Source organism: Narcine bancroftii, chromosome 3, assembly GCF_036971445.1.
Source record: "Narcine bancroftii isolate sNarBan1 chromosome 3, sNarBan1.hap1, whole genome shotgun sequence".
Lineage (NCBI taxonomy): Eukaryota > Metazoa > Chordata > Chondrichthyes > Torpediniformes > Narcinidae > Narcine > Narcine bancroftii.
Window position 1 is genome coordinate 207,942,340 of NC_091471.1, and position 23,529 is coordinate 207,965,868.

The 23,529-nt window shown below is 37.8% G+C and overlaps 1 protein-coding gene across 2 annotated transcripts in view; it reads right to left on the minus strand.

Annotated features, from left to right (window-relative positions):
- lrba (LPS-responsive vesicle trafficking, beach and anchor containing) overlaps positions 1–23,529 on the minus strand; it is an 871,588-nt gene that overhangs the window by 747,609 nt on the left and 100,450 nt on the right. For both annotated transcript variants that reach the window (XM_069926437.1, XM_069926436.1), the window contains exons 8-11: positions 18,908–19,054; positions 16,653–16,850; positions 16,079–16,212; positions 3,200–3,308 (exon numbers count right to left, since the gene is read on the minus strand). In XM_069926437.1, coding sequence (XP_069782538.1) covers positions 3,200–3,308; positions 16,079–16,212; positions 16,653–16,850; positions 18,908–19,054 — 588 coding nt within the window. The remainder of the gene's footprint in view (positions 1–3,199; positions 3,309–16,078; positions 16,213–16,652; positions 16,851–18,907; positions 19,055–23,529) is intronic.

Here is a 23,529-nt window from a genome sequence, read left to right on the forward strand (position 1 = left end):
CAGCCAGCAGAGAAACTCGGTTGTACCCCACCCACAACAGTTGTTTGAATGAACCTTCAATAAAGTTGCATTTGAATAAAATGGAGGTGTCCAGGATGAAGAGCCAGCTAATGCCACTCGCAGCTTGGGGGGCCTCTCTCAAAGTGTCTCCCTAAGTGCCTGGTAAGAGTCTTTACCTTTATTAGCATATTACTAAGTACATTAGTAAAGCTTTATCTATAAACATGGGGGAGAGGAGGTTCATTATAATAGCAGCACAATTACCATAGTGAGTAGCACAATGTTGTTACAGCGTCAGGGACTGGAGTTCGAATTTAAATTTACATTTTGTAAATCATGGGAATTACCTGATTAAAGTGAACTTTACAAAATTAAGGATGTCAATACTGGTTTTTCTTCAAATTTCTTTACATTTTGCACTCTTTTAAACTATTTCTTCTTAATGCAGGTATATTAGTTAGGTTTTGTAAGAGTGAGGCTCAGGCAACCAGAAAATTCACAGATCCGGCATCCTCAATCCCAGGAGGGGCTGGTTACTGGAGCTTTACTGTGTCTAGCTTCCACCACCCACAGGGGCAGAAAATTCCAGAGATGCACAACCCTCTGAGATAAATTTCTGAGATCCTCAATATTAAATGACAGTCCCCTTACTCTGTAATCACAAAAATGTGAGAGAAACTCTGCTGGCCAAGCAGCATCTATAGTAAGCAAAGGGTAACCAACATTGAGCCTGAGTTCTTTGTCAAGGTATGAGTGCGAAGCAGGCAAGTATCTGAATAAAAAGATGGAGGGAGGGGGTAAGGAGAGGATTGGAGGGAGGAAGGGCCAGGGGGAGGAGCACAGGATAACAGGTAAGTTTCATAGGCAGATACCAGTAGGGCAAATTTCATGAAATGTTCATGACAATAAAATCTGATTCTGAGGGTTGCAGAGAAAAAAGCTAGGAAGTGCTCATACCTTGACAAAGAGCTCAGGATCAAAATGTTGGTCACTATACTTCCATTAGATGCTGTGTCACCTGTTGAGTTTCTCCATCACTTTTGAGTATCCCACGACAATCCCCCAACTGCATTCCTTCTTGTTTAACCCCTTACTCTGTAGCTGTTTCTCCCACTAGTGGAAACACCCCAACATCTACCCTTTCAAGACCAATTAGGATCTGATATGGTTGATAGCAGTTACACATCATACTACTAAAATCATAGGAATATATACCCAAGCTCTCTAACCTCTGGAAAGGTAATCCCAGGAATTAACTTGGATATTCCAGAAATTGCCCCTGATGACCATCCTCAATGTTATGATCATCCCTTTTTAAGGAAGGGAAGCAAAACTTCGCACAGCATTCCAGGTATGACCTCATCAATTCCTCAAACAAGTGTCACAATGGTTCTTCATCGTAAAATACCAACCACTTCACAATAAAAGCTAACGTGCCATTTGCATTCATAACTGCTTGTTCGACCTGCCTGCTATTTTAAATTTGTGATTCATCCTACAGGAACAAGATCAATCTGAATTTAATTTTCTCTCTCCATTTAGATAATCTGTTTTTAAATTCCGATTACTAAATTTCATGAACCTCACATTTCACATTAAATTCCATTTTCTGAGTTCACACAATCGCTCAATCTACATCCCTTTACAGAATCACAATGTCCTCCCAGCTAATTACATATCAGCAACAAACATGGAAACATTAAATTTTGTTCCTCCCAGCAGGTTATTAAATGTAAATAATAAACAACTGAAAGCCAAGAGCTGATCCTTAAGGTCTCCACAAGTTACATTCCTTGAACCTGAGAATTATTCACTAGCTCCAACACTTCCTTTTCTATATGACAGACAGATTTGAATCCATCTTAATATACTTCCTCCAATATCTTCTGCTCTTAATTTATGTACCAATGACTTGCATGGCACTTTGTCAAATGCTTTATGGAAATCTCTCTCCGTTACATCTTCAAAGAATTTGTCAAACATGATTTACCTTTCATAACATCATGTTGACTATATTCAGTTTTCCTAAATGATTAGTTATTTCCATTTTGTTTTTTTTTAAACTCCAGCAGCTTGTCAATGATAGATGTTAAACTAATTGGTCTTTCCTTCAGTCTTCTGCCCATTTTTAATAGTTGTTGACTCTCTTTTTTAAATATTGGCTATTATCCAATCTTCTGATACCATCTCAGAATTGGCAAGTTTTGAAAATATTTGACAAATGGGTCTACCATTGCTCTACTAATTTTCTTTTAAACCCATGGGTGCAGACATCCCAGCCCAGTTGATAAAACCACATCAAACTAATAAATTATATAAAAAACCCCTTGAGATTGGGATTTCTTTAACCAACTTCCTCCCTGTGCTTGAAATTAGCCTATCTGTTTGCTTAGGGATATTTGCAGTGTCCTCCTCAGTGAAAATGATGCAAAAATTGATTAACGTTCCTGTTATAAATTTGCTCCAACCATTTCAGGTCTCACACCTATGTCTGGATATGTGTTCTGATATTACACATGTCATCTATGAAAATCAATTTTCTCCCTTCTCTGAGCTTTTTACTCTTTCACTGCTGGATCCTAAAAATATTCTAGTCCTCTGGCTTATCACTTTATACATCCTACTTTTCAATTCAACATTATCCTTGACCTCTGTTGTTAGAAACCAGATTGTGCCTCTCTCTCATGGAATCCCTCTTTCTAATTGAGATAGCTAAAAATGGTCAACTAAAACAGACCTTTAACTTACACTCAATACTTTTCTCAACACAAAAATATATACCTTTGTTCCGAATATTCCTTTGTACAATAATCAGACAAAATATTTACACACATTTGTAGACACGTTTATCATATCTAACATACTCGAAATTTGCTATGAATGGAAGAGAAGATGAAGTTTATATCTATCAAAATAATTAAGTCTGTTTTACTGCAAGTAACATCTTCAGAAGTAACATGCAAAATAATGATTTGAACCTCAATTTTAATATTCATTTTCTTTTTTTTTTCATTGCATTTCAACTTTGCCATTTTCTTTGCAGCAACTAGCACCACTGGACTTTTGTATAATCAGGATTCCAACATGCTATCCTAAAATTGTCTCCTTTACTTCAGTTTAGTTGGCTTTAAATTCATTCATCAACCTGATGCTTCATTTTTAAAAAATTATGCACAAGCTGAATTGTTACCATATTTACCTTTTCAAGGCTAAACCCAATGACAAGAAACCCCTTGCATGAGAGTATTTGGTCTTGCATAGCCACTGAATTCTTCAGCAATTCCATTATAAATGCCAACAATGTGGAACTGAAACAAAATGAAAAAAGATAAAAAGATTTCAGCATTTTAAATATATTTGAACAAGGAGAATTTTACAAGATAAATTATTTTGGTTCTTAGTGACTAAGTACACAATCTACACAGATCAATATTATCCTCTGTCTGCTTTCAAACATCTTTCACATAAAGTTACCCCTACATCAAAATATCATGCCTCAACCAGAAATGTTGGTTGTTGAATTTCTCTAAGCTTCTGAAAATGATAAATTTAGCCAAATATTCTCCTAAAGTTTCCTTCTTTTGGAAAAACACAAATGTTTTGTTCCCAAAGGTCCCATCCAGATAATGACTGGAAAGAAATTTCCTGGGAAAAGAGACTGAGTTATCAATTTTATGCTGGATCGTGAGGAGCAACAAGGAAGACCAACCATTTTCATCTCAAGAAAGCCCCAAAAGTTAAATAAAGCCCCAACAGTATCAGACAGATGTTTTCGTTGTAAGAAGGAATCGGGAACAACAGTATATGCAATTTGGGCATGTGAGAAAATGGAAAGATTTTGGGAAGATCTAAACCAGGTATTAAATAAAATCACAAAAAACAACATACCAAAAAATCCAGAGATCTTTCTTCTAAGTAATATAAGAAGTAAAGAACTTGGACTCGATTTGGATGGAGCACAAAAAAGATTTATTATGATAGCATTAGCTGTAGCAAAAAAATGTATTATGTCAACCTGGAAATTAGAAGATAGCCTGAGAATACAGCAATAGTACATAGAAATGAATAAATGTATTCCATTGGAAAAAATAACATACAATTTAAGAAATAACATCACAGTATTCGAACAAATTTGGGAACCGTACATGGAACACAACAGAGAAGTCCTACCACGGACCTCCACCACCTAAAATGACAGAAGAAGATGATGAAATGAACTGACCCAGTATGTAAAAGTAGAAGACACAAATTTGTTTATTTTTATTGTGTGATGACATTGTTTAATGGGTTTAATGTATCATATAGGTTGAACATTGAGTGGGTGGGGGGGGTGAAGGAGGGAGGGAAGGGAAGGGGGAAAAAGGGGAGAAAATGACACTGTATATTCAAGAGGGAAATGTTTGTGTGTATTTTGGTTAGTATGATTCATAGTGTGAAAAATTTTTTAAAAATTTTAAAAAAGGCAAACTCAGAATTATTGTTTTCTCCCTGACTACGTCAAGTAACCAATACAGTAAAAGCTTGGTTCTCAAGAGCTTGACTAACCAACACTTCAATGGGACAACACCAAGAAACAGTACCCAAACTGAGAAAAAGAATACAAGATGAGCACTTGGACCAACAAAAGGCAGCTCCTCGGGAACTCCCAAGCAAATATGGGTTAGTCAGCTCATTTGTTTCACCAACATCCATGAAATATTGCATACTCCAGATTAGCCATTCTCAACAAGGGCCATCCCCCCAATGATCACAGCACAATTAAAGGGGGGGGAACACACAGACTGAAATCATAATTTTTTTTTTGTTTTTTATGTAGTTGGTATTTTTGGAAGTTTTGAATGCACAAGACATTCAAAAACATCCAAAATTATTGACAACTTGCAAAAGCTGAGGCTGCAAGCTAGCCAGCTGACGAAGCTTTCTCAATTGTTTGGTAAGCAGACTATGGCCTGTCCAAGTGTCACTCTCATGTCACACGAAGTCTTGCCACAGCACTGTGCATTACACAACTTTAGAAAGCAAGTCTGGACTGGTGAATGCAGAAAAGGCAAGATCATACCTTTCAGATCATTGGTGAGCAAACGTCAAAAGGTTCCAGCCTTATTTTCCTCTTAATTGACCAAGTTGTTTATTTTTCATCTGTAGAATTCTTCTTTCAAATTTTAACAAGTTGCCAATTTCACCACTGGATACTTTAAATCAAAAAAACCATGCTGCTGGCAGATTCGCATTGCCATTATTTTTTTAATGATTACCATTGCTCTCACTTTCAATATTGCCAGAACAAAAACTTATAATGACCCAGAATGTAGGTAATTGCCATTTTAATGAAGGTTAGATCAATTCACAATGTTTTCAGAAACTAACATTGCCCCAGGAAATAAATATGCCAACAATAACAATTTCATCCTTCTGTTTTCATGTATACAAATTGTACATGCACAAACCTAAATACAAGCCAAACTGACTGGTTGGAAATAACATCCACCTGATAATAATAAAAAAAAACAAGGAAAATCTGCTGCCATTACTTTAAGCAGGAATGCTGATCTTGGGACACCAGGAATCCAATGGTGGAACAAACATCATATTTGAAAATTATACACGCATATGGAGGCACATACATACATTGGTTATTATTATAGTTCTTTCTATATTATACAGAGAGGAAAAGGATATTCTAGATCATTTGACATTAACAGGGGCATCATAAGAATTTTATAATATTTGGAATGAACTATGGGGGGGCTGAGATGGTTTAAAAACTGACACTTATATAAACAGGTAAACCACAGTGGATGCCCAGATGTCGAGAAAAGGATGGAATATGTATCAGAAGAATAAACAAGGATATGAAGATGAACAAGTCTTAAGATATTCTAAGAGTGTACAAGTAATAGTTTGTGAACAAGTTTAAAAAGAAACCAAAGGACTGGAGTGGAAGCTGGAGCGAATAAATTTGACATCTATAGAAGTATCAGTTTGTCTTTGGAAATAAAAGAGACTGAACGTGCAAGTCTTAACAGATTAAATTGTGAATATTTAAGGAGTGTTGACCAGGTAACAATACATTGAGGGGACCTTTGGAAGTATAGTGGATTGTTCAATTAATGAAGAAAGCTGACAGGGTGATGGCCGACTGCCCAATACTTTTTCGCAGGATGTTAACTCTGCTTAGATACCACTAATATTTGTTGTAAATACAGCTAAAATCCATTAATCCATCTCTGATCATTTAAAAATCTGACATTCAACATGTGGCTTCCTGGCTGATGTTTGCATTTTTTCCACCCACCAGTTCCCACACATCCTGACCACCCACTGTACTCCCTTGAAACCCAGTTTTATTTATTCCCTTGCAACTTACTGGGTTCCCTGAAATGTTACAATACTGTATAGCATAATTTTAAAAGTGAATTCGAAGAGTTTTTGAACTTTAAAAAAATAACATCTCACAGTCTGGTAAATCTGCTGTTCTGGCTTCAAAGTCTGGAGTGGTCAAAGTTCAAAATTCAGATTTATTGTCAAAGTACATAAATGAAATCACATACAATCCAGAGATTCTCTTTCCTGCTGGCTGGGCAAAATGTCTACTTAACTGTGGTGCAAAAAGCTCTAGAAGATACATATACAGAAGAAAGAAATGTAAACAAACTGACTGTGCAACACAGAAAAAAAATTCATTAATAAATCATGTGCAAATATAAGAGTTGTAAAATTCAAGTCTGATTGAGTTTGTTGTTTAGGAGTCTGATGGTGGAGGGTAGCAAGTGTTCCAGAACCTAGTGATACGAGTCCTATGACACCTCTACCTCTTTCCTGATGACAACAGAGTATGTCATGAGTGGTGTGGATCCTTGATAATTGCTGCTGCTGTCGGAAAGCAGCATTGCATGTAGATTTTCTTGAAGATGAGAGAGTTTTGCCTGTGATGTACTGGGCTGTGTTCACTACCTTTTGCTTGGCTTTCCACTTGGAGGTGCTTCCATACAAGGCCAATGATGCAGATGCACAACAGACATATTTGTGGAAGTTTGCCTTGGTTGGGAGAAGGCTGAAAAACAGGGTGGTCATCTCCAGTTTGCTTCCAGTTCCACATGCTAGTGAGAGCAGGAACAGGGAGATAGGGGATCTGAATGTGTGGCTGAGGAGCTGGTGCAGGAAGCAGGGATTTTGATTCTTAGACCACTGGGATCTGTTTTGGAGTCAAGATGAATTGTACAAAAGGGACAGGTTGAACATTAACAGATGGGGGACCTTTGATTCTTAGACCACTGGGATCTGTTTTGGAGTCAAGATGAATTGTACAAAAGGGACAGGTTGAACATTAACAGATTGGGGACCAGCATTCTAGCAGGCATGTTCGCCACTGCTACAAGGGTGTGTTTAAACTAAGAAATTGTTGGGGGAGTGGGAAAAAGGAGATGAACTCAAAATATAAGGATAGAGTTAAAGGAAACGAAAGGATAAGAAAAGTAAAGAATTAATGGGGCAGAAAGCTTAGGAAGAGATCAGAGAGTATGGCCAAGTGGAATAGGAATCGATGTGAAAGGGGAGGGGAGTAATAGTTTAAAATTATTATATATGAATGCACGAAGTATAAGAAATAAAGTGGATGAGCTTGAGACACAGTTGGAAATTGGCAAGTATGATGTTCTAGGAATAACAGAGACGTGGCTACAAGAGGACCAGGACCAGGGATTGAAAATGTATATCCAAGGGTATAGGTCCTATCAAAAGGACAGACATGTAGGTAGAGGGGGTGGGGTGGCTCTGTTGGTGAGGAATGATGGGTGACATTGAATCAGGATGTGTAGAGTCAGTATGGAGAGAACTGAGAAATTATCATTAAACTCCTCATGGGAGTTATCAGCAGTACCCCAAACAGTATCCTAGATATAGGCTGTAAGTTGAATCAAAAGTTAAAATTGGCATGTTGCAAAGGTAATATTATGGATGTTATGGATGAATTTCAACACGCAGGTAGACTGGAAAAATCAGGTTGATACCAGACCCCAAGAAAGAGAGTTTGTGGAAAGCCTCTGAGATGGATTCTTTGAGCGGCTTATATTACAGCCTATCAGGGGGAAGGAAATTCTGGATTTAATGTTGTCTAATGAACCGGATTTGAGAAGGGAATTCGAGGTAAAGAAGACATTGGGAGACAGTGACCATAATATGAAAAGTTTTAATCTATAATTTGAGAGGAAGACGGGAAAATTGGAAGTGTCAATAATACAGTTGAACAAAGGGGACGATGGAGCCATGAGGGAGGAGCTGGCCAAAGATATCTGTGCAGGGATGATATTGGAACAACAATGGCAGGTATTTCTGGGAATAATACAGAGGGTGTAAGAACAGTTCATTCCAAAGAGGAAGAAAGATTTTAAGGGGAGAAAGGGGCGGCTGTGGCTGACAAGGGACATCCAGGACGATATAAAAATAAAAGAGAAGTATAATATAGCAAAGATGAGTGGGAATTCAAAGGATTGAGAGACTTTTAAAGAGAAACAGAAGATAACTGAAAAAGCAATATGGGGAGAAAAGTTGAGGTACTAAGGCATATATAAAGGAATATAAAGGAGGATAATAAATGCTTCTTTAGGTTAGTGAAGAAGAAAAAATTAGTTAAGATCAAAATTGGTCCCTTGAAGAGAGAAAAGGGTGAAATTATTATGGGAAACAAGGAAATGGCAGATGAGTTGAACAGATGAATCTGTCTTCACTAGGGAAGACACAAACAGTCTCCCAAATATAATAGTGGACAGAGGACCTAGCATAATGGAGGAACTGAAGGAAATTCACATTAGACAGAAAATGGTGCTGGGTAGACTGGTGGGACTGAAGGCTTATAAAACCCCAGGGCTTGACAGACTGCATTCCAGGGTACTTAAGGAGGTGGCTCTAGAAATCGTGGATGCATTAGTAATCATTTTCCAATTTTTTTAGATTCAGGATCAGTTCCTGTGGATTGGAGGGTAGCTAACATTATCCCAAGGAAGGAGAGAAAAAACAGGGAATAATAGACCAGTTAGTGGTCTGGTCAGATCATGGCATCCGGTGTGTTCTCTGTTAGCCACATCTCAGTGCAGCAAACAACTGAGATTTTTCTCACCTGTCTTTGATAAAGCAGTCTTGCCCTGACATCATCAATTTTATATTCTAATGATTGGACATTTGCCAGTAGTATGGACGGTAGGGGAGGTCTCAATCCCCTGTGCTTCAGTCTAGTTTGCGGCCATGACCTTAGTGGTGGCCTGGCCCTTTAAGGCCTCTGCATTCAAGCAGACTCTCTCAACCATCGCCCAGGAGATTTGAAGATTGTTAACGGGGGTTCTGTAGCTGGTTGAGAAGAAGACTGCATGCTGCCAATGGCAGTGAAAGAAGATCGGAAGGGAAGTACAGTGAAACCCCTGGTATCCAGAATTCAAGCAACCAGGAAAAAAAAAGAGGAAAATAAATATTAAAAATTAAAATAAATAAGAATAAAATAATAGGTTAAAAATTGTAAAAGTAAATGTTCTCTGAGGTAACAGATCAAACTTTGGTGTAAATGGGAGCAAATATTCAGCCAGCAGAGTGCCTTAGTCTTGCTTTGCTTATAGCAGCTGTTAAAATAAAATTGTGTGAAACAGCAATTGTGTGACCCAGGATGAAGAGCTGGTTGAGGCGCTCGCCATTGGGGTGATTTTCTTAAAGTGTTTCCTCATCCCTGCGAAGTAAGAGTCACCCCCATCAGAGGCTTTATCTATAAACTTGGGAGAGGGGTGTTAATTATCTATAATGTTATTGTTTGTCTTTTGGGCAATTCCATGGAGGGAAGAACCTGCAGATTCAGCGAGGATTAAATGTTTTCAAAGAATGTGACTGAAAATAAAGTAAAATGGCTCACTATCTTATTTTATAACTTTACCTCAATGTAATTTAATTGTCTGACTTGATTCTTTTCCACATTCTTTATATTTTTTTCATACCTTCATTTTTCTTTTAATATTAATCTTATATAGCATCTGGGAATGCAGTTAGGTAAGGGTTTTGAGTTTTCCTCCTTTACTATTTTCTTTTTTTTGCATTATTAGAGGTTACTTTACTAAAAAGGTATATATTATTTAGATTATGAATCAAGTTAAGGAGATGTTTGAAAGATACATTGAATGTAAGAGGAATCTTAAGAGAGGAATTAGGAAAGCTAAAAGAAGGTACGAGGAAACTATGTCAAGCAGGGTGAAAACTAATCCAAAAGAGTTCTACAAATATGTTAATGGTAAGAGGAAAGCTAGAGACAAAATTGGTCCCTTAGAAAATCAGAGCGGAAAACTGTGTGTGGAGCCTAGAGAAATGGGGGAGATATTGAACAGTTTCTTTTCTTCGGTATTCACTAAGGAGAAGGATATTGGGAGATGTGAGATAAAAAAAGCAAATTGGGTAAATATGGGGAATATAGAGATTACAAAAGGTGTAGTTTTAAGGCTTTTGAAGAATATAAAGGTGGATAAGTCTCCGGGACCAGACGGGATCTTCCCCAGGACATTGAGAGAAGTGAAGGAGGAAATAGCAGAGGCTCTGGCGGTAATTTTCCAAATGTCATTAGATATGGGGATAGTACCGGAGGATTGGCGCATTGCGCATGTGGTTCCATTATTTAAAAAGGGTTCAAGGAGGAAGCCTGGCAACTATCGGCCTGTATGTTTGACGTCTGTGGTAGGTAAATTAATGGAGAAAATTCTTAGAGATAGTACTTATAAACATCTGGATAGACAGGGTCTGATCAGGAGCACTCAACATGGATTTGTGGGAGGAAGGTCATGTTTGACCAATCTGATTGAATTTTTTGAAGAGGTGACTAGGAATGTGGATGAGGGTAGCGCAGTGGATGTTGTCTATATGGACTTCAGTAAGGCCTTCGATAAGGTACCACATGGAAGGTTAGTTAGGAAGGTGCAGTCTTTAGGTATAAATTTTAAGATAGTCAAATGGATTGAACATTGGCTGAAAGGGAGAGGACAGAGAGTGGTAGTGGATAATTGTCTGTCAGGTTGGAGGCCGGTGACCAGTGGTGTGCCTCAAGGATCTGTATTGGGCCCATTGTTGTTCGTTATATACATTAATGATCTAGATGATGGGGTGGTGAATTGGATTAGTAAATATGCAGACGATACTAAGAGAGGTGGAATAGTGGATAATGAAGAAGGTTTTCAAGGATTGCAGAGGGATTTGAGCTGCTTAGAAAAGTGGGCTGAAAAATGGCAGATGGAATTTAATGCTGATAAGTGTGAGGTGCTTCATTTTGGTAAGAAGAATCAGAATAGGACATACGTGGTAAATGGGAGAGCATTGAGGAATACAGAAGAGCAGAAAGATTTAGGAGTGACGGTACATCGTTCCCTGAAGGTAGAAACTCACGTGAATAGGGTGGTGAAGAAGACTTTTAGTATGCTGGCCTTTATCAATCATTGCATGGAATATAGGAGTTTGGAGGTGATGTTGAGATTGTATGACGTTGGTGCGGCCTAATTTGGAGTTCTGTGTGCAGTTCTGGTCGCCTAATTATAGGAAGGATATAAACAGAGTGGAGAGAGTGCAGAGAAGGTTGACCAGAATGTTACCTGGGTTTAAGCATCTAGAGTATAGGGAGAGATTGGACAGATTAGGTCTTTATTCTTTGGAGCGTAGAAGGTTGAGAGGGGATTTGATAGAAGTATTTAAGATTATGAAAGGGATAGACAGAGTGGATGTGGATAGACTATTTCCGTTAAGAGGAGGAAAGATTAAAACAAGAGGACATGAGTTAAGAATTAAGGGGCAGAGGTTTAGAGGTAACATGAGGGGGAACTTCTTTACTCAGAGAGTGGTAGCCGTGTGGAATGATCTTCCGGGAGAAATAGTGGCGGCGGAGTCAATTGTATTATTTAAGAAAAGGTTGGACAGGTCTATGGATGAGAAGAAGATGGAGGGTTATGGGCATTGTGCAGGGAGGTGGGACTAGAAAGGGGTGTTTGGTTCGGTGCGGACTAGAAGGGCCTAATGGCCTGTTTCCGTGCTGTAATTGTTATGTTATGTTATGATTATAAAATTTATGTATGTTAGTGTTACATGGAATGTCTTATTTAGTTTGTGAAACTGTTTATATCATCTTAGTGAATTGTACCCTTTTTTGTTTGTATAAGTTCTTTATCAAAATCAATAAAAATATTTTTAAAAGAAAATAAAGTAAAATGCTTTCAGCTTTATATATTCATGCAAGTGAATTTTGTTCAGTGGAAATATCTTTTCAACTGTTTATTCTTAATGCAGGTGTATTAGTTAGGCATTGTAAGAACAAGTCAAAGCAATTGGAAAAATACTTATCTGGCATATAATAGTTCCCATAAGTGCTGGGTTTTACTGCATTTGAAAGGAAAGGTGGGAGGTTTTTCTTCATTGCACAGAAAGTCACCATTAATGGCAAGCACCATTCTTTTTTAAACTATACGTGTGCTCGATTAATACAGTTTTACTGCAATTTCACATTTCGACCTACAGTTAGGAATGAATTGGAAAGAAACACAGCTATTCGATAAGGCTGTCCAAGTTCCAACTACGATCAAGTTACTAGCTTCAATAATTTATTGTATACTGTTACTCAGCAGTAAGAAGGAAGTATTTGCAAAAGTTTGAATGACTGAAACCCAACTGAAATTGATATCAATGAAACATAAATGACAAGGCCATATGAGCTATTTTGACTAAAATTCCAAACAAACGTATTTATATCAGTCACTCAAGCTTTTCTGCGCAAAAAAGACAACTGCTCTCTGTCCTTCAGTCAATAGGCCTTGCAACTCTATATGAAAATATGTTCTCATCTTCTATATTTTTGTTTTTTCACAGTGCAGGGATGGTTCCAAGACCCCAAAAAATTAAGCAATTGATCAACAAAATAAAAATCATAGAATCATAAATAAGTTAAAAATACTGAAAAAATTTTCAAAACTTGAAACAAAACCAGAAAACACCAAAAACAAGACAGGCTGCAGATGCTATAAAACTGGAACAATACACAAATTGCTGGAGGAAGACTAATCGTCAGAATTACCTGGAATCAGAAGCTACAGTGATGGTTGCAATTATGATGTTCAAAATATATTTGGATCTACATATGGATAGGCAGGTTCAGAACTTGTCCAGAATTCCAACTTGCTCTCCAGCAACTGCAGCTTTTTGATTTCATTTTCAAACTTAATATCCACAAACTTTGCATGCTTCTGCAATTTGGAGGACCAGCAATTTGGAACTTAAAATTACAGGTCAAACAGCAAGAATGAGCCAGAGATAAAGGAAAGGAAAATGAATAGAAGAGCATCAATGTGCAATGTGACAGCTAGCCACTTCAATATAAAATTAAAAACATCCTGTTTTGAGGGATTAGATAGAGATTCTAGGCATTATAATAAAACTCTTAATCCTGCATCCTCAAGAATTTACTGGTGCCATACTGGCAGGCTTTCCAGACTATTGAATATTACTGCTATTAATACCTCAATGTACATTTAATTCTTTTTGATGTTACACAGCAGTATAATCACATTTCCAATGAATCAGGCGAGTGCAAAAGGGAATACAAGAATGGGGCCCTGACAATTTCAAAGGACGCGTGAAAAATAGAACCACTTGAGCCAGATGCTGAACCATTGGGACTTCCATGATAGTGGATTAAGTTTTAATTTAAGTTCATTAAGGAAGGATGTAAAAGCTTTATAGAGAGGGTGTTGAGAGATTTAGCAGGATGTTGCCTGGATTGGAGATCATGAATCTATTGTTACCCCAGGAAAATGGTGCCAGTTGTCCACACTATCTACCACTCTCATAATCTTATACATCTCCTAAAAGTAACCTATCATCCTTCATTACCCCAGAAAGAAAAGCCTTCACTCAGTCAACCTTGCTACACAAGACATGTTCTCCAACCCATGCAAGGCTAATTCAGAAAGCAAGGAGGCATGGAATCCAAGGAGACCTTGCTTTGTGAATTCAGATTTAGTTTGCCCAGAGAAGGCAGAGGATGATTGCAGATGGTTCGTATTCTGCATGGAAGTTGGTAACCATTGGTGTTCTGCAGTGATCTCATCTTGAACCCCTTTCTTTGTGATTTTTATAAATGATGTGGATGAGGAGTGGAAGGATGGGTTAGCGTTTGTAGATGATAAAAATGAGCGGTGTTGTGGATCGTCTGGTGGGTTGGCAGAGGGGACACAGGTAGGATTCAATTCTGGGCTAATAATAGCCAGATGGAGTTTAACCCAAAAAAGTGTGAAGTGGTTCATTTCAGATGGCAAATTTGAAGGCTGAATACAATATTAATGGGAAGACTAAAGTTGCTGCGCATATTGATAGTGTTGATAAGAAGGCGTATGGTGTGTTTCCCTTCATTAACCATGGGAATAGAGTTCAAGAGCCGTAAGATAACGTTACAGTGATATAGGACCTTAGTCAGACCCCACTTGAAAGATTGTGTTCAGTTCTAGTAACCTCAATACAGCATATGTGGATGCTATTGAGAGAGTGTGAAGAGATTGACAAGAGTGTTGCCTGGATCAGAGAGCATGCCTTAAGAGGATAGGATAGGTTGAAAGAAGTTGATGGAGTGACTTAATAAAGGTGGACAAGGTGATAAGAAGCATTGATCAAATGGATGGCCAGAGGCTTTTTCCAAAGTTTTAAGGTGGTTGGGAGTAGTATGGTGGCAGGTGCATGGAATGTGCTGCTGGCAAGGGTGGAGGCATGTACAATATGATCTTTTAAAAGACTATTAGATTGGTACATGGAACTGAGAAAAATGGAGGGTTAAGCAGCAGGGAAAATCTAGGTATTGTTAGAGTAGGTTATTAGGTCAGCACAACTCTGTGGACAAAAGGGTCTGGACTGTCAATCTCTAATGTTCTATGTTGTAACATCTTGTGGATTTCCCCTAGACCCTCTCTAAACCTATATCCTTCCTGTAATGAGATGACCAGACCTGAACCCAATACTCCAAGTGTGGTCCAACTATAATTTTAGGGCTTCAACTTTACCTTGCAACTCTTGAATTCAATCCCCCAATTCTTGAAGGCCAGCACATCATGCCCCTTCTCTATCAATATGCACTTCAACCTTTTAGATCTGTGATCATGGACCCTAAGATCCCTTTGTTCCTTCACACTATTAAGAATCCTGCCATTTACCATGTATTCAACCTTCACACTTATCTGTATTGAACTCTATCTGACACTTCTCTCCCCAACTCTGTCTATATCCTACCTAATACCCTGTTTTAACAAATGACAACCTTCTGCATTATCCACAGCACCTCCAACCTTCATACCATTGCAAATTTACTGACCCACCTTCACGATACTCCCAAGAATGTCAAACATTCCTCCCAAAACTTCAGCAAAATAATTTTGTTTTATTTCAGTTCACTCAAACACACCAATTATATGTATGCTTATTTTAAAAAAAGTTTTAATAAAGATTTTCAAGTTTAACAAAAATCTTTTTACCTGCCGATCACGTGTAGGCACACATTGTTACATAATAAAAGTCCAAGTATTAATAACATTGGCCATTTAAAAAAGATGAAAGGTGAATGCTTCTCATGCAACTAATGGAAGAATTTCAGTCAGATTAACTGTGATAACACAAGAAAGGTGCTTATGTCAAAAGGACACAGCAAGAAAATGCAACTAGCCTATTTAACTACTTGCACGGCTATTTCACTTTATAGAGACCAAAGAAATGGTAGCTGCTGAGCAAAGAACAAGCTGGAAGGACTCAGAGAGGTAGGCAGCATCCAAGGAGAGAAATAGTCAGACTCTGTTACAGGTCAGGATCTGTTAAGTTAACATTTGAGAGGTGGACGACTAATGAAGACAGAGATTGAGACGAGATAAAAAGATATGAAAATCAAAGCACTGCTTAAGCAAAACCAATGTTTTTCATCAAAGACAGTGGATGGTGGATGGATAGGATTATTCATTCAATTAGTAAAACTATCAGTAGTATCCCAAGGGAAATAAATAATCAATGCCCAAACAGAATTAACATGCTCAAATTCACTTACCAAACAGTGTTATCTACTTGGTCTGAAGAATGCTGACAATAGTCAAGTTGTGCAAACAACGGGAAAAGCACCTGGACACCACCAATTGAATGTATAGCACTTTGTATTGAATGTGTTACAACAGCTTTCACATCCTGTTAATAAAATGAAAGCTCAATCAAATTTGTTTGGAGAAAGCAAAAGAAAACAAAACCAATGATAGTTTGACTATATTTTTCAGTGCTTCACCAAAATAAACATTGCATGAACAAAAGTTATGGCTCATTTTTTAAGAATTATCTAAAAACACAATCCTGGAGAAACTCAGCAGGTCAATTAAATCAAGTACAGTCTAAAAACTATCACTTTAACATTGACATATACACTATTTAACAGACTAGAAAAAACATTAAAGTAAAAACTACTGTATATGGCAATGTAATCACTTACAAGAGGCACTTATAGGAACTTATTTTCAAAATATAATGCATTTTTTCGATAAGTGTTATGGCTGATAAAGTTAATTAACTTGGTCACAAAAAACTTTTTTTTAAAAAACCACGATAAAGCAACATCTACAGAATATGGCTTTTACCTGAAGCATGAGAGCATGTGGAGAATGGACAAAAATCGATGAATTATCCTTCGGGGATGATTCTAGACAGAGCTGAGCATCTGTAGCCTTTGGATTATATGTAAAGGCAATGGCACTGGACAGCTTGCCATCATAAAGTAGTGACTTGTGGTGTTCTGCTAATAGGAGATCACTTTCTGCTTTAAATTTGAAAGCACCCTAGAGAAAAGTACACAAGTAACTCACCTCATTGTACAAAAGAATTTATTATTTATTGAATTACAGGAAGTTATTCATTTCCACAAATACATAAATAATTATAATCTATTCTATTTGGTACTAAAATCTTACTTAGTTCGGCTTCTGACCTTCCTTTCTCTGTCAGACTTAAACAGTTCCCACTGCAGTGCCAATTCTACCTTGAGACCTACAACTAGAGATTTGAACATCCATTTTCTCCTCAATAACCCTTTTAAGTATAGACTATAGGGTGGGTCACGTCTCCAGAATGGAGGACCATCGCCTTCCCAAGATCGTGTTATATGGCGAGCTCTCCACTGGCCACCGTGACAGAGGTGCACCAAAGAAAAGGTACAAGGACTGCCTAAAGAAATCTCTTGGTGCCTGCCACATTGACCACCGCCAGTGGGCTGATATCGCCTCAAACCGTGCATCTTGGCGCCTCACAATTTGGCGGGCAGCAACCTCCTTTGAAGAAGACCGCAGAGCCCACCTCACTGACAAAAGGCAAAGGAGGAAAAACCCAACACCCAACCCCAACCAACCAATTTTCCCCTGCAGCCGCTGCAACCGTGTCTGCCTGTCCCGCATCGGACTGGTCAGCCACAAACGAGCCTGCAGCTGACGTGGACTTTTACCCCCTCCATAAATCTTCGTCCGCGAAGCCAAGCCAAAGAGATGTATTCCAGTGATTTCTACATCATATTATTTGCATGACTTCCTGGCTAAACATTGTTAGAACTTTGAAGTCCCCTTCCTCATTTTAAAGTCCCATTAGTGCTTCTCTGATGCCTGCTCGAGAAACTACAATACTTTTTTCCAATTTTGGCTTCTTGAGCAACCCATTTTAATCACTGACAGAAGTGCTTGCTGCTCCCAAAGCTTCAAGGTCAGAAATTCCAACCCTAAATATCTCTGCTTCTCTTTCCTATTTTAATAACACCTTGACCAATCAATTAAGAACCTGCTGTAATATTGGTTGGCATCAAGAATCCTGTCTGAAATGCATCAAGAATGCCTCTCTATGTTAACTAATGCTACACAGCTTTTCTCTGTTGAACACCATTATTAATCTACATCAGATCTTTGTAATTTAAGTACTGAGATATTTGTTTGCAAGGTTTGCACTTTGGACTTAAATCACATCTTCTCAGGCTAGTGGGCAGCACAGTTCAAGAGCAGCAGGCTCAGAGTTCCTGCTGCCTCACAGTTCAATTTTCTGGTGGTGTGTTTTTTTTTCTGCCTGTAACTTCCAAGTTCACCAATTTCCTCCCACACACCAATGACACGCAAGGTGGTAGGGCATTTGGCCTAGTAAAATTGCCCTTTATGTAAATGGATAAGATAGCTGAAGATAGAATCCAGAAAGAGAGGGGTATTATGGGAATGAGTGTTGAATAGGATACAGAAATGGTAGTGCTGTGCACATCAACACAGACTTGATGGGCCAAATGGTCTTGTATATCAAAAAAAATACAGGGTCAAAATCTTGCAGGATGTAATAATATTGTTAATTCTCAATTCACAATTATCTGTAGCATAAACATTAAAGAATGATCACCTGTTGCATGAATGACGAGAGTCAATGAATGTCTTGTAAATAACTGCCAAGAACTGACCCAATAAGTTGATACACCTCAAAATCAAAAGTATCAATTATTTTTAAACTACATGTTTACTTACCTAAAACAAAAAATACTTAAATACTCAACCAATGAAGCAGTGTGAAGAGAAAAATTCAGTTCACGACTTTTACCCCATCACTTTAACCAATCTTTTCTGCCCTTCAACCAATGACTAATTTTTCTTTTGTTCTCTCCACCCCCTCTAACTTTCTTTGCAACTTAAAAATTGTTTTCTCTACCATTTTGTCTAACATTACCCAACTCTTAAAACATATTGACCTGAAACATTAATTTTGATTTTCTTTGAAAAAAATGCTACTGTGGTCTACTGAATACTCCCAACATTTTGTGTCCAATTCCAGATATCCAGCATCTGCAATATTTCATTTTTATCTTCTTGTTTTAGCCTACCTTGTATCCGGGGCCAAGTTGATATATTGCAAAAATCTGAGCTGCATTGAGAGCTTCAGCGAAGATATAAACTGCTCCAAGCTGCCCACAGAATACACGATTTGATTCTGCTGTTTCAGAAGATCCCAGGAAACATTTGTCAAATGTCTACAAAAAAGAGATTGTTTTATGAACATTATACAACTTTTTAAGTCAAAAATTTAACCATGGTAATAATATGTATAAAATTCTTGAAGGTCACTTACAATGCAATTCATTTTCAATCTTGATTTTTCCTCCATAATTCAAATGAACCTTTAGCAAGTTTAGTGCCTCAGAAAGAATGCCAGAATATTGTTCACAAACCACATCCCCATCCCTCCAGTTTGAAGGATACATCCCAATATTGCCATCCTTGCAGACAGTTTGGTATTTGGAAAATTATTATGCCCAAAATATCTGAACTCAACCACTAGACAAAATAGGTAATTATTTATTCCACAATAAATCTTCATATGTTTGTAGATTGACAAAGTGATGCATCATATGGGCAAAAATCAAAAAATGACCCCATCCAAGTAATAAAGCATTAACATACATTTTGTATAGGTTGTCTTCTTGTTTGGTTATTATCAAATGTCTACTGACTTTCATACCTCTAAAATCCACATTTCTTTTTCTAAGAAAAAAATTGTTTGATTCTTCCAAACGTTATAAATTTCTCCTTTCAGCGTTAGTCGAACTATTTTACTTTTGCAGCTTTTCTACATTGACCTCAAAGCTGACTAACCTACCTACCTTAACATGATCAGCAAAAAAAAATATATACCGAGAGCAATACACAAATGTGCTGGAGAAACTCAGCAGATTTCACAGCATATGTAGGAAGTAAAGGGTATCCAACATTTCAGGCCTGAGATTCAAAGGGCTTGGGCCTGAAACACTGGTTATCCTTTCATTGCTGCATGACCTGATAAGTTTCTCCAGTACATTTGTGTATTACACTCGATCCCAGCATCTGTAGACTTTCTTATTAATATACTATACCAAGTCACCTCATCGAAGTAATATAGAATATAAATAGTTCAGGCATATGAATTAATCACTGCAATGTACCACTAATCCCAAAAATTATCAACTTATTCCTACTGCTTTCTATACATTAACCAATTCTCAATCCATACATTAGTTTTCAATCCAATGAACCTTCACCTTATAAAATATTTTTATCAAAAGAATGAAAAAATCTCAATTAACTACATTCATTGATTTCCCACCAAGTTAAACACTCAGAAATCCTGTTAGCTTTATTAAATAACAGTTTCCCTTTCATAAAGTCAGCTGGCTCCATAATCATCATATAAGGGCCGAAAAGGCCTGTTTCTGTGCTGTAATGTTGTATGGTTCTATATGGTTCTTCAAGCACTGTTACTACATGCTGGACATGAATAATGATATCATTTATTTTGTAAAACCAGTGGATGTGAAAAATACAACATAAAATGTACAATAACTATTTCTTCACATGAAGCTTAATCTTTAAATCCAATAGCACTTCCTACTGCCAGAAGCAGTGGCTTGTATGCAATACTATAAGATATTGCATAAAATTAATTGAAAGACATTGTTGTCCACACACAGAAATTGCATTTTTCTATTTAACCAATAAAAATGTTTCCCCTATTTGAGAAATAGCTCTTTCAGTTTTTTTCAACCAATAAATCTCCATGCAATCAATAAATTTTGTTAAGGATGCAACATGAATTTAATATTGCATATATACATAATGAACAATCTCGTTTGTCAGATATCCTGCTCAGTGATATGGTAGCAATTTGGTAACTTTTAATAAGTTAACATGAGTTGGAATGTGTATAAGGTGTTTTTTTTATTGATTTCAATTTAGTTGCACTTTAAAGATACTCTTCATTAAGTTTATAAAGGACTGAAAATGTCTGCTTTTGCTAAACATTAATAAAAAAACAAGCATAAAAAAGGGAAAAAAAAGCAATGCCTTTTCATAAAATATGCTGTAGACATGTAGTCTATTGAGAATCTAAATAGAACGTTGATCATTGAATATTAACGTCATTATTGGGTATAAATTTCAATATTGTACACCTGTACATATTTACATCCTGCACTTTCAACTACATCCCAATTATCTACATAGGAAAATTAAACAGGTAAATCCAAAGGTGGAACAAGGGCAAAAGCAGGAATTTTCTGATCAAGGAATTGTAATCACAAATGTCTAGGCTTGTTGTGGCTGTTCTATAACAAGTTTCTTTGGTAAAATCATGCATCCCAAAATAATGGGTTCACCAACAATACCAGGTGCAAATTCAGATGCAAAAAGATCAACACAGAAGAGCTATTTAATACTCTAATCCAATATGCTATGATTCAATTTTCAATATGAAACCAAATTTGAAATCAAAATATGAATGAGCAGACAATATTTTTTAAAAGCTGAATGTCAAAACCCTTTTACAAAATAACCAAATTATGTGATTGATTATACTTCAACATAATAATTCCAGGCTGGAGTACACACATTGTGAAAACTTTTTTTGAAATAACAAAAACAAAATGTGTTTGAAATACTCAGATCAGGCTGCTCCTACAGAGAATAGAACTGGTCAAATTGATGTATTTTCATCAGAACTGCAAATGATTATAGATAAACAAGTTTTAAAACACAAAAAAGGAGGAAGAAAGGAGAGAAAAGGAGTAGTCTCAATCACTGTCAGGAAAGCTTAACTGACAAAGGGAGAACTACGTGATACAAGAGAGCATGGTAACATTCCCCAATTTTTCACTAAAAATGTAAAAAAAAATTATATTTGAATGAGGAAATTCTAAGTTTTTAATTATTTATATTCTTAATGCATGAAAAGTAAACGTTAACGTGGTGGTTAGCGCAACGCTATTACAACGACAGTGATCCAGGTTCAAATCTGGTGCTGTCTGTAGGAGCTTGAATGTTCACTTGTGTCTGCATGGATTTCCTCTGGTTGCTCTGATTTTGTCCCACCCTTGAAAAGTACGGTGGGGGGTTGTAAGTTAATTGGGGTATCTGGGCAGCACAGGCTCTGGACAGGAAGGACCAGTTACCATGCTGCATGTCGAAAGTCAAATTAAATATATTTAAATAATTAAGTTCCATTTGAGCAGGTCTTAAGATTTGTGTACACAGTGTAATTAACTTAAATAACTAATCTTGCTAGTAAAAATATTTACAAAACACAGTTCCAAAATATCCCCAAAGCATTAGTTTGTAATTTTAGATTGGAATAGATTGCAGCAAGAAAATAAAGAAAATACAGAAGTCAATTCACTCAAATCAATTTTCTAGGGAAAAAAAAACTTGAAAGTTTCAATACACATCATTGTTTGGTAAAGAAAAAGATTTACAAGTATTCCTTTGGCTTGGCTTCGTGGACCAAGATTTATGGAGGGGTAATGTCCACGTCAGCTGCAGGCTCATTTGTGGCTGAGAAGTCCGATACGGGACAGGCAGACACGGTTGCAGCGGTTGCAAGGGAAAATTGCTGGGTTGGGGTTGGGTTTGGGTTTTTCCTCCTTTGTCTTTTGTCAGTGAGGTGGGCTCTGCGGTCTTCTTCAAAGGAGGTTGCTGCCCGCCAAACTGTGAGGCACCAAGATGCACGGTTTGAGGCGAGATCAGCCCACTGGCGGTGGTCAATGTGGCAGGCACCAAGAGATTTCTTTAGGCAGTCCTTGTACCTCTTTGGTGCATCTCTCTCTCGGTGGCCACTGGAGAGCTCGCCATATAACACGATCTTGGGAAGGCAATGGTCCTCCATTTCGGAGACGTGACCTACCCAGCGCAGTTGGATCTTCAGCAGTGTGGATTCGATGCTGTCGGCCTCTGCCATCTCGACTACTTCGATGTTGGTGATGAAGTCGCTCCAATGAATGTTGAGGATGGAGCAGAGACAACGCTGGTGGAAACGTTCTAGGAGCCGTAGGTGATACCGGTAGAGGACCCATGATTCGGAGCCGAACAGGAGTGTGGGTATGACAACGGCTCTGTATACGCTAATCTTTGTGAGGTTTTTCGTCGTGAAGCAAGGCTGCGTTCTCGCACCAACCCTCTTTTCAATCTTCTTCAGCATGATGCTGAAACAAGCCATGAAGGACCTCAATAATGAAGACGCTGTTTACATCCGGTAGCGCACAGATGGCAGTCTCTTCAATCTGAGGTGCCTGCAAGCACACACCAAGACACAAGAGCAACTCGTCCGTGAACTACTCTTTGCAGACGATGCCGCTTTAGTTGCCCATTCTGAGCCAGCTCTTCAGCGCTTGATGTCCTGTTTTGCGGAAACTGCCAAAATGTTTGGCCTGGAAGTCAGCCTGAAGAAAACTGAGGTCCTCCATCAGCCAGCTCCCCACCATGACTACCAGCCCCCCCACATCTCCATCGGGCACACAAAACTCGAAACGGTCAACCAGTTTACCTATCTCGGCTGCACCATTTCATCGGATGCAAGGATCGACAACGAGATAGACAACAGACTCGTCAAGGCAAATAGCGCCTTTGGAAGACTACACAAAAGAGTCTGGAAAAACAACCAACTTACAAGTATTAATATTTATTTAAAAGGTCAACAATATTT